Raw genomic sequence first — 12,578 nt, 5'->3', positions numbered from 1 at the left:
TTTGTGACTCTACAGACTGTAGCCTGCCTAGCTCCTCTGTCCATGGGATTCTCCAAGCAAGAACACTGGAGTGGGTTGCCATGCCCTTCTCCAGGGGATCTTCCCGACCCAGGGACTGAACCCGGGTCTCCTGCATTGCAGGCAGATTCTTTACTGTCTGAGTCACCAGGGAGGCTCCTTTAGGGAACCGTGCACCCGGCCTCTCACCTTCTTGGTCCCCACCCAACCTTCCTCTCTCGTCCCGTCTGTGGGATGGACATCCTCAGAGTTCTCTCCTGACCTCTAACGTCTATTCTCCCTCTGTAGTCTCTCTCCAGCAAAATAACCCACTTCTAACGCTCGAAACAAACAAAGCAAAGCACCAGCCAGGGCAGCTGGAGCAAGTGCTTGCAGCACACGGTTTGTGCGGCAGTGGCCTCAGAGGTCTGCCTATGCCGCCCGGATATGCCCACTGTCCCCGCCTCCCGGCAACTCCTTTTCCGGATACAGTTATGACTGCCTGTCACAGCTCAGATTCTGCTCCACACGATGCCTTTTCAGCAATGGGTAATTCCCCTGCCTCCAAACTCCCCCTTCCCTCCACTGATCCAGCTTTTCCGTGAACAAGGGAGGCCATGGCCAGAGCTAGGGCCCAGGCCCACGAGTTCACAGATGTCCACAGCTGGGCAGCTTCAGGGGTCATCTGTCCAGTGAAATGGATGCTGTATTATTCAAGCCAACAGGAGCATCTGCAACTCCTGATGAAAAGGCAGCAAGAAGCCCGTGAAGCCAAGAAGGAACTGCCTACGATGTCGGCCAAGAGCGGCGGCAGCCCAGCCGGGTCACCGACCGTCAGCAGCAAGCAAAGGGTGGCTCGCGCTCAGCGGAGCTTGCTTTCCAAAAAGACCTGCCCTGTGTCTGTGGAAGCCACGCGATAAATTTGCTGGATTTAGCCCACGTGGCTGCCCAGAGCCGAAGAGAACGAACACGATAAGGGGAAGTTCTCTGAGCCCCGGGTAATCCCGCCAGGGCTCACAGGACTGAGCCCAGCGTCACACAAAATGAACTGGTCAGTCTTCCCATTAACAGTTGTGCCCACACAGCAGAAGTGCAGGCGTTAAAGACACTCAGCCGGAGACACCCGTCCACAGTCAGAAACACTCTGTGCAGAAACATTCAGCAAAATAAAACGATAGTCTCCAGGCTCACAATAGACGTGCAGGCATTAAAGACACAGCTCAGAGACATTCGTCCACAGAAAATCACAGTTAAAAACACTCTGTTCAGAAACATTCATCAAAATAAAATAATAGTCTCCAGGCTACTTACATCCGTGTCGGGTCCTTTATCCGCCCCCGGACAAGAAAAAGTAACAAATTCATGGCACCTCTTGTGAACCACAAAACAGCAAACTGGTGGAGAGAAAAGAAAATTAAAATTAGAAGCGTGGATTGAATACGCAAAGCCGCGTCCTCCAAACAGGGCTGCCTGCTGTCAGAAGTCAAGTTAACTTCACTACAGACAGACTCTCATAAGCAGCAATCAGTCAGCATTTCATTGGAGACTTGGCCTCATTTGGTATTGCTTGGATTCCCGGATAACAGAACCACAAAATGCCAGCACGGACACGGCACAGGAGACCTAAAGCTTAACTTGTCTCCTCTAAAGCTGAGGGAAGAGGACCAAGGGTGGTAAGACCCTTCTCCCGAGGTATAAACCAGGAAGCTACAGGGAAAGCACTCTGCACTCCCCTCCCCCGCCCCCCCCCCCCACCGACACACACAGGTGTGTAAACGTGGATAGACGTCAGACCCTGTGAGTAAGATATAAGGAGAATAACTTATTACAAATAATACGTGGGTATCAGCAAGAACTTCTGAGGCAGAATTCTGAGCTTCAAGAACTCCTTCAGACACAAACCAGATCTACAGAAAACAGCCCTTTGAAGCGGAGAAGAGTTGCAAAGCACCCTCTCTTGAATCTACCAGCTGGGGGGCGTCACCCACAGACATACCACACCACTACGCAGCAAGCATTTTCCAAACAACAGGGCTTTCATACGTCTCCCTGAAGATGAATCAATAAAAGAAGCATGAGTTACAGAAGCTAGTAAGTCAGGTTTTTATGGAAAGTTTACCATGGAGGACAACGCAGAATATAAACAGAAGTCCCAGGCTGCCCTCCCGCTGACCATGCAGCACGAGCTCCACAGCGCACAGCCCACGGCTCCTTGTTTTCTGCTGAACAATAAGCTGGGAGTCCCTGGTGGCCCAGACAGTAAAGACCCCCTGCAACGCAGGAGACCTAGGTTCCAACCCTGGCTCGGGAAGATCCCCTGGAGAAGGGAATGGTAACCCACTCCAGTATTCTGTTTCTTCTGTTTTGTGTTTGTTTTTTTTTTTGAGGCTAATTACTTTACAATATTGTAGTGGTTTTGCCATACATTGACATGAATCAGCCATGAGTATACATGTGTTTCCCATCGTGAACCCTCTCAATCCCATCCCTCTGGGTTGTCCCCAGGCACCGGCTTTGAGTGTCCCGTCTCATGCATTGAACCTGGACTGGCGATTTGTTTCACATTTGGTAATATACATGTTTCAGTGCCGTTCTCCCAAATCATCCCACCCTCGCCTTCTCCCACAGAGTCCAAAAGACTGTTCCTTACATTGGTGTCTCTTTTGGTGTTTCACATACAGGGTCATCATTACCATCTTTCTAAATTCCATATATATGCATTAATATACTGTATTGGTGTTTTACTTTCTGACTTACTTCATTCTATATAATAGGCTCCAGGTTCATCCACCTCATTAGAACTGATTCAAATACATTCTTTTTAATGGCTGAGTAATATTCCATTACTGACTTTCCTCTTGAGAAATCTGTATGCAGGTCAGGAAGCAACAGTTAGAACTGGACAGGGAACAACAGACTGGTTCCAAATAGAAAAAGGAGTGCGTCAAGGCTGTATATTGTCACCCTGCTTATTTAACTTATATGCAGAGTACATCATGAGAAACGCTGGACTGGAAGAAACACAAGCTAGAATCATAAGATTGCTGGGAGAAATATCAATAACCTCAGATATGCAGATGACACCACCCTTATGGCAGAAAGTGAAGAGGAGCTAAAAAGCCTCTTGATGAAAGTGAAAGTGGAGAGTGAAAAAGTTGGCTTAAAGCTCAACATTCAGAAAACGAAGATCATGGCATCTGGTCCCTTCACTTCATGGGAAATAGATGGGGAAACAGTGTCAGACTTTATTTTTTGGGGCTCCAAAATCACTGCAGATGGTGACTACAGCCATGAAATTAAAAGACGCTTACTCCTTGGAAGGAAAGTTATGACCAACCTAGATAGCATATTCAAAAGCAGAGACATTACTTTGCTGACTAAGGTCCATCTAGTCAAGGCTATGGTTTTTCCAGTAGTCATGTATGGATGTGAGAGTTGGACTGTGAAGAAGGCTGAGCCCCGAAGAATTGATGCTTTTGAACTGTGGTGTTGGAGAAGACTCTTGAGAGTCCCTTGGACTGCAAGGAGATCCAACCAGTCCATTCTGAAGGAGATCAACCCGGGGATTTCTTTGGAAGAAATGATGCTAAAGCTGAAACTCCAGTACTTTGGCCACCTCATGCGAAGAGTTGACTCATTGGAAAAGACTCTGATGCTGGGAGGGATACAGGGCAGGAGGAGAAGGGGATGACGGAGGATGAGATGGCTGGATGGCATCACGGACTCGATGGACGTGAGTCTGAGTGAACTCCGGGAGATGGTGATGGACAGGGAGGCCTGGCGTGCTGCGGTTCATGGGGTCACAAAGAGTCGGACACGACTGAGCGACTGAACTGAATACTCCATTGTGTATATGTACCACAGCTTTCTTATCCATTTGTCTGCCGATGGACATCTAGGTTGCTTCCATGTCCTGGCTATTGTAAACAGCGCCGCGATGAACACTGGGGCACGCGTGTCTCTTTCGATTCGGGTTTCCTCGGTGTGTATGCCGAACAGTGGGATTGCTGGGTTGTGCAGCTGTTTTATTTCCAGTTTTTACAGGAATCTCCACACTGTTCTCCATAGTGGCTGCCACTCCATATTCTTGCCTGGAGAATTCCGTAGACAGAGGAGGCTGGAGGGCTATAGTTCATAGGGTCGCAAAGCGCTGGACACGGCTGAGTGACTAACACTTTCACTTTCAGCTAAAAACCAACATTTGCTCAGAAATCCTGGGTGAGTCCTACGTAGAAGGCAAGCGAGACCTCCCCAGACACTGGCTCTCTTCTTCCGCTGCTGAGGATGCTTCATCTTCCTGCACACTCGTCAGGAGGCAGGGCCCACTGAAGAGGGAGGGAGAGGGCGGCAGCTCTGCTGAGAGCCAAGACCCCCAGATCGAGGAGGCGCTTAGAGGCCTGGTGGGGACGCTCAGGACGTTTGTGCGCAGCACAAGCAGCCACTGAAGGGTCTGAACCCGAGTGACGAAAGCCCTTCCTCGGCTTCTGACGGGCCGATGGCGGTGACGGGAAGGGTTCGCTGGGACAGGTCAGGGCCCTAAGGACCGGGGAGGGGGGCGTCCTAGGTAGCCTAGGATTGAAAGTGATGGCCATCACTGTTCAGCCTGTGAGAGATGGAAGCGTGAGATGCCAGGGACACCGAAGAGGACCTGCCGGCTGACCGCAGGCACCGCTTGTCAGCCTCCTGCCACGGGCCACTCGCCGGGTCACGCCTCCTGCCTTAATTATCTCACCGAATCCTCACACCACTGCTTAACATGCTCTGACGTCTGCGTTGTACGGACGGGAAAGCACTGCACGGACCTCTGGGGTCTAGTCTGTATAAGCTCATGATGTTTGCAGACAGGAGGGGGGCGGGAGAGACGGACAGACGGAGCGATGAACAGGGCAGACGGACACGGGGCTTCTGGACAGTCACCCCTCCGTGCAGAGGAGCCAGGAGCCAAACTAAGGTTTGCTGGACCCTGTGCCCCCCGCCCACCTCACACTGGTGCACGGGAGAGGAAAAGGTGATGAAGGAGACGCGGGGTCTGCACACGGCGCCAGGGACATGCCTGCCTGGAAAAGGAGCTCTAAGCAGCGTCAGTAGGTCTATAAAAGCGAATGCGGGTACATGGGTGGGTCAAAAGTGTGTGCGTGCACGCGTGCATGCGTGCGTGTGTGCACACGTGCGTGCATGTGTGTGCGTGCGTGTGAAACCCAGAGCGTGAAGCTGTGCATGTGCGTGTCAGAGAAGCAGCAGAAAGGGTGCCTGCTTTCTTGTTAAGCAGCTTTGAGGCGGTCACAATACAACGTCAGTGCAAAAGTGTATCTTAAAAAGCAAAGCCCTCAGGCTGGGCACGAGCAGGCAGAACGGGGCACTTAGGGAGCCGCCCCAGGAAGGTGGACGGTCAGCGAAGCCCCCGCTTCAGGACAGGGAAGCCCGGCTGAGGGGCTGCGGGCCTCACGGGGGCGGGAGGAGGGCCTGGGCGGGCGAGACCCCGCGGAGGCGCCCCCGGCCCTCACCGCCCCGGCGCCGCGGCCTCCCGGCCGTGTCCGGCGCAGCGCCCCATCGCAGGCTCCTGAGGACGGACGGACCGCAGCGCGGACACTCAGACCAGGCCCGTCAGCCGCTCTCCCGACACGGGCTTGGCTCCACTCGCGAAATGAGGAAGACAAGGGCCACAGGGCCCGTTTCCTCTCCACGGTTCATTACGGATACGCTGCGTGGAGCGGACACGGGGCATGCCGAGTCCCTGCTCAGCGCGCCAGCCTTCGAGCGCCTCCTCTGGTCCAGGCGACAGCCGATGAACCCCTACGGATCAGGTCCCTGCGGCCGGCTGGCTGAGCCTGCCAGCGCGCTCAGCTCTCCAGCAGGAGCTGCACACACGGTACACCTGGAACCCCAGTCCAGTCGTGTCCTGGAATCAGGCCTGCACTGAGCAACATAATCTGAAAGGGTGGCAAAAGCCCCCAGAGAGCTCTCCCCGCTGAGTGATCCAGGCGGGTTCAAGGATCAGACGAAGAGGAGATAAAGAAAGGGGACCTGCCCCCCACCCCAGGGCGGTGCGCGGATGAGGGAGAGGGAGCAGGGAGACCCTCTCCATTCAAGCCCACAGTTTGTTTGGAAAGATAAAAGGTTTTGGAAGTGCTTGGTGGTGACAGCTGTACAATCTTGTGTGTATACTGAGTCCACCGAGCGGCACGTGTAAACACGGTTAAACGCGTTTTAAGTTACACATAGCTTGTTGTTGTTGAGTCGCTAAGTCATGTCTGATGCTTTGCAACCCCATGGACTGTAGCATGCCAGGCTCACCACAATATAATTTAAATTAAGCATCAACCTGGAGCGAGATTCATGAAGGTGTGAATAAGGTGTAAATATGGTGTGAATAAGGTGTGAATAAGCACAGACATGGAGTCTTGCTTATGTAGATTCACGGCTTCTTTTTGTCCCCAGTGGACGCAGCTGCAAAACCAAGGAAGTATTTACTTCCATTTCGTTAGGTTCTAAATAAAGTCCACGCCAGATTAGAGGGGAGACGTGGGAAAAATTGAGTTTTCAGAGCCAAGGACTCACACGATCTCAGAGGATTAGAAATGGGCTCCTCCGACCGTCTCATCTCTGTGCAAACAGTCAGCATCAGCACCAGCGATGGAAACCAGGGCCTCACCCCCAGAGCCTGGCTCTCCACCCAATCCTCGGGACCGTCTGCCACCTCTTTACACGTAAAACAGGGTCATCCCTGTTTATACATCACATGGATCACAGGCTTGTTGAGGGGAGAAAACACACACTTAGGTATCACTTTCCATTTGGTTTAAACAATAATTTCCTTTCACCCTCAAGTCTTAAGTCCGTATCATTTCAACTTCAGCTCATAGTCACGTAAAATGGAACATGTGCATTAAAGTCCCGTTGTCCAAAATTAATGGGGTAAAAGCCATTATGTAACAAACCTGCAATTCAAAAAAGGAGCCTACTAAATTTAATAGTTAGACTTCATTTAGAGCGGAAGACAGGCAGCCAAGCTTCTGAGAGCTCCTTTTTTAAATACATAAATGGCTGCCGTCATGTGAGATGGTTTTAATTAAATCTTGCTTAGCTGTAAGGGATTAATGAAAGGTAACATCACATCAGAACACAGCGAAAGGAAAACCTCTAAGGCGAGCGAGCTGCTTTCAGCTTTGCGGGGAAAGTAACGGAAAACTGAGCCTATATCCTGTTCGTGTCTTAAAAGAAAATTATTGGTTTCAGGTTTGTAACAATGAAAACGGTCTTCTTGTGTGATACGTGTTAAAGCTGTATGAAAACAAGTCAAATCAATGCACTCTGTCACACAGTGTGAGCAGCCATCTGCAGCCAGCACGCTGATTCTGCCCAAGCCTTTGTGCACACTCTCCCGAGTAATATCCAATATTTCCTCCCTTCCCCAGAGGAATCGCCCATAACCTCCTCCTCAGCTTTCTATCACCAAGTCCCTCAGATGCTTCCTCCTTTGTGTCACTGCCTGCTTGGAGCTGAGACGTATTTTGAAGAAAGAGCTGAGGGACTGGCCCTCGTGTTCTTGGCCAGAGAATCTAGGCCAAGCGTGTGGCCACGCTGAAGCCAAGAGGCGAGCCCTGGGGTGAAACAGAGCAGAGAAGACCAAGGGGGAGAGGCAGGCAAGCAGGCAGGCAGGCAGAGAAGCAGGTCTGCCAGGCTGGCGTTCAGCTTCCACATCACACGTCCATGATCCATCAACGCAGGTCATTCTGCTGCTCTTCAGATTGCACCGAGTCCTGCGTTTCGGACACTTCTGCTGACTATGAGGGCTACTCCGTTTCTTCTAAGAGATTCTTGCCCACAATACCTTGGTCACCTGATGTGAAGAGCCAACTCACTGGAAAAGACTCTGATGCCGGGAAAAACTGAGGCAGGAGAAGGGGGTGACCGAGGATGAGATGGCTGGATGGCACCATCGACTCAATGGACATGAGTCTGAGCAGCTCCGGGAGACAGTGAGGGACAGAGGAGACTGCCGTGCTACAGTCCACAGGGTCGCAAAGAGTCAGATAAGACTTAGCATCTCAACAACAACAAATGATCCATCAAATGCCCTTAAATTTTTCATTCTCTTGAGACCTCCCTGGTGGCTGGGTGGCTAAGACTGTGCTGCCAGTCAGGGGCCCCGGGTTCCACCTCAGGCAGAGAACTAGGGCCCGCACACCACAGCTGAGAGAGCCCACCTGCAGTGAAGACCCGGTGCAGCCAAATAAATAAATATTTTACAACATAGTGGCAAATACTCTAAAATTTTCATTTTCTTCATATACAGCTGCCCTTCATACATATGACCTAATTTAATGCACCTGAATACAGAAGCTCCTCAGTACATGCTTTTTACTGCTAATGCCCAGTGGAACCTAGCTTTCTCCACTAGCAGCTGAAAGAGTCCCACCAGAAGGTGGTGGGAATGAGTGGAGTGGACCAGGGGGCCTGCCTGCTGTAACGACACCACGAGGCTCTAAGAGGCAAAACGCATGCCACTTGCTTAAGGTCACCCCAAATCTTTCCAAGAAAGGCAGGAAAAGGAGCTGCAGGTCCAGGATTCTGCAAGGAGGGAGGGCAGTGAAAACACTCAGGAACCAGGCTTCAACTCTCAGTGCAGATGAAGAAGGGACCCCAACAGTGCAGACGAAACCTCCAGCTCACAACTGCGTTCCATCTGCCCTGGAGCACTCGGCAGGGATGAGCCTGACTCGCTGCAGCGGGACTGAGCATCAGGAAGTGTAACCCGCGGATCTCGCCTTTTCTCTCTCTTCGGCCAAATACGTGTTTTTCTCAGTGTGTCTGCACAAGGCTTATTCAGTCTTATAATAACTTACAAACTTATAATAACTTCACTTGTTCATTCCATCCCTCAGCAAACATTTATAAAGCACCTACTGCCCACCCCTACTCCCCAAGATGGACAAGGCACACAGTTTGCCTTTTGGGAGCACAGAGGCTAGTTAAGAAGAGGGACGAGAAAGGAAGAGACGTCTGTCGTATTCTCTGTCCCCACCTCCTCCTCCCTTTATCTCCCACTTTTTTCTCTCCTTCAATTATAAGGCAAAGACCAGGTATATTTTATGTTATTGAACAGCTTTTACCTTTGTCTTTATTTATTTTTGATGTAGAACATTTTCAAAGCCAGTGCAGGTGCCAGAGACACCTGGGTCGGGAAAATCCCCTGGAGGAGGAAATGGCAGCCCACTCCAGTATTCTTGCCTGGAGAATCCCAAGGACAGAGGAGCCTTGCAGGCTATAGTCCATGGGGTCACAAAAAGTCGGACACTTTTTTTATATGTCCTGTTTTATATATTAGCTAGTATTTGCAATAAAAAGCATAACAATGACTCTATTTGCTTGATGTTTGCTGATTCTGTAAAGCACTTTCTCAGTCTTTACTGATGATATAACACGTGTTCCTACACAAATATTAAGCCACCCAGAAAACAAACAGTTGTCTTCCTCAAGGGACCAAGAGTTCAGGGAAGTCACCTTTACGTTCACCTCCATGAAGATTATTACCAATTTAAAAGGCTGTAAACAGCACTGGGTAGCTGAGAACAACAGCGCTGTGAAGAGTTCAGAAAGACTCCACTGCTGTAGTTTCCGAACTGTGCCCCCTGGGAGCTTTTTCTGGGTGGAGTCGGGGAGGTGAGTGATGAAGTTATACTCTCCCCAGCCTCAACCTGTCTCTCCTTTAATCCCAGGCTACAGACTCGACCTCAAGTCAAAGTCCTGCTGTCCTAGCAGCCTCACGAAGAGTCAACATCTTCAGCACATATTTGTTCAGTAAACAAGCCACTCGGTTACGAGCTGAAGGTCGGGGTAAAGATAAGAGCTGTGTCTGTCTTTCTGGAGTTCGTAAACTTCACAGTCTATATCCACTGACTTTCAAAATCAAGTTGCAGGTTTGCTCATGTGGCCACTCCTTCCACAAATACCCGTGAAGTTCCGAGGAAAAGCCGGGAAGGCTGGCAGGCATGGAGGGACTCGGGGTTTAATAAAGCACAGTTCACAGGCCTCTGTCTGCAAGCGACGCCGGAAGCCACCTGAGAAAGTCCTGAAGGCAGTTTCAAGGACGATGATGTGCTGGAGTGTCGGGAAGAGGACTCAGCGGAAGACCAGAGACGAGCCCCGGAGAGAAGCCAGCAGAGCCTGGAGCCTAAAATCTGTAAGGTGGGAGTGCCTCACAAAGGGAGCTTTCAACAGCCTGAGGGCTGGATCGCAAAGAAGGCTGAGCGCCAAAGAACTGATGCTTTCAAACCGTGGTGCAGAAGACTCGAGAGTCCCCTGGACTGCAAGGGAGATCAAACCAGTCACTCCTAAAGGAAACCAACCCTGAATATTCACTGGAAAGGACTGATGCTGATGCGCCAATATTTTGACCACCTGATGCAAAGAGCTGACTCATTGGAAAAGACCCTGATGCTGGGAAAGACTGAGGGCAGAAGGAGAAGGGGACGACAGGGGGATGAGATGGTTGGATGGCACCACCGACTCAATGGACATGAGTTTTCGAAAACTCCTGGAGATGGTGAAGGACAGGGAAGCCTGGCGTGCTGCAGTCCACGGGGGTCTCGAAGAGTCAGACACGAACAGAGCACAGCATAGCATATTGTTAATAAACTATACTGCAATAATTAAAACAAAATTAAACTTAAAAAATGAAATAGAGGAATTAGCGGTAGAGCAGGCTGTAAAGAAACAGAGGCACTGGACAGACGCTTTCAGTTTAAATTCTGGTCAACGATTTGCTGAGCCGCAGCTACATCCCATGTGGGGTGTGGGCCCTGGTGACGGGAGAGGTCAATGAGACTCAGGTCGCCTCAAGAGCTTCTAGCCTGGTTTGGAAAGCAGAGTCATAAACAGGTAACTTCAAGACCAGGAACTAGGTGAAGTCGAGTCTTCCCAGCGTGGTCCGTGAGCACCTGCCAAGGCCTCTGACGCAAGGTCACGTTCGGGGAACACAAAAGGCCAGGGGACGTCCCTCACTGAGTGGGAATGATTAAAACAGGCCTGGGCTGCTGCACGTCAACGGTGGAGGCAGTGTCCGGTGGTCAGAGGAAAACTCAAAGTCCCGATGGAAAGGAATGTGATTCATATCAACCAAAGAAAATAACTACTTTTGGTCATGGTTCACAGAAAAAATCATGAAGTTGTTCCAAATCCCTTAGTAAACACTCTAATTTCGGAATCCAGTGCTTTTTTAAAAAATTTGATTTAGGCATGACATGTAATTACAAAGCTCCTGTGGGTAAAGTTATGGAAAAAGTGTTTCATATTTAATGTCTGGTTTTGGCTTTGATTTCAATCAATGTTGGAAATGGAGTAAGAACTGCCTCCAAATGAAAAGAGCATATTAAAGTTCAGTTAGAAATGCAGGCCACAACAAAGGCAAACACAGTATGCTACTTCTGAAATTAGAAGGTACCCACAAGCTAGTGGCGGTTTTTAATTCTTAGAGGTAAAACACATGTAGAAAGTTTCCCTAAATAAATCGCTTTCATTTTCTCGAGATTGCATGGAGCTTATGTGACAAAGTCAGTCCACATTAATGTGTAAATTTCTACCCAAGTATTTCCCTTGGTTTATCTTGGACAACAATTCACAAGGAGCCGAAATACATGAATTACCTCTCTTTTATCAAGTTTATGTTGGGAATGAATAAAGCATCAGAGATATGGAACGTGACATTAATTACTAAGTAATGAGGCCAGAAGTGTCCCAAAAAGGGAATGCGGAAGGCGTCCCAGGGATTCCTAAGCCCACGGGTAGCTGGTGAGAGAGCTCAAGGGAAGGACTTGCCACAGAGGAACCAGGAAAGTCTTCATACAAATTAAAGACTTTGGGCCAGAGAAAGAGCAAGAAATTAAAAAAAAAAAAATCCACCTTACAAAATGAGCATCACATTTCTAAACTGGATGCCGGAAAACATAAGGCGAAACAAGTTTTAAAACGCAGTGGGTCGCCATCCAGGATCAGTTGCGACGCAGAGCCACTCGCAGGCTTTACATGTCGTGCGCGCGTCTGCAGGCGAAGGGTCTGCAAGGACAGAGAAACAGTGGTGGAAGGATGGCGCCTGCGGAGACTACGCCACTCTCCCCCTTCTGTTCACCTACACTTTTTCGTGACCCCAGGGTTTCATTTCTCTGCTTCATCCTGGGGCGGGCAGCCAGACCTTGTTTATGCTCTCCCCCGGCCCTCCTAAACCCCGCCCCCTCAGCACCAAGAAGAGAGCCCACTCCCAAACCTGTGACCCCACGAGCCACCACCTCCAGGCGCAGGGCCTTCTGAACCATCTTTAACCTCCTGATGGAAAGCTGGCACCCACTCCTTCTCAGGCCCCCGAGTTCACGGGAAACTAACAGATCCTGGGGCCTCCTTTTCCCAGACCCCGGCCATAAGGCCTTGGCACATTCCGCCCCCTTCCAACATCTCTTTCTTAAAGAACCATGAGAGGACCTGTGCTTGGGGGCTGGGAGACCCACCCAAGCGACGTCCATGCTGCTCCTCGGCCTGAGATGGGGACGTGATGGGAGCCACAGGGATTAGGGGACTGAGGTCACCGG

The 12,578-nt window shown here is 50.3% G+C and overlaps 1 protein-coding gene across 1 annotated transcript in view; it reads right to left on the bottom strand.

Annotated features, from left to right (window-relative positions):
• PRKCA (protein kinase C alpha) overlaps positions 1 to 12,578 on the bottom strand; it is a gene marked incomplete at its 3' end in the record, with an annotated part of 279,930 nt that overhangs the window by 126,212 nt on the left and 141,140 nt on the right. Inside the window, 1 exon segment of the mRNA XM_018063971.1 lies at positions 1,309 to 1,391. Coding sequence (XP_017919460.1) covers positions 1,309 to 1,391 — 83 coding nt within the window.

This window comes from Capra hircus, chromosome 19 (genome assembly GCF_001704415.2).
Source record: "Capra hircus breed San Clemente chromosome 19, ASM170441v1, whole genome shotgun sequence".
Classification (NCBI taxonomy): Eukaryota; Metazoa; Chordata; class Mammalia; order Artiodactyla; family Bovidae; genus Capra; species Capra hircus.
This window is presented reverse-complemented; position numbering and strand designations above follow the sequence as displayed.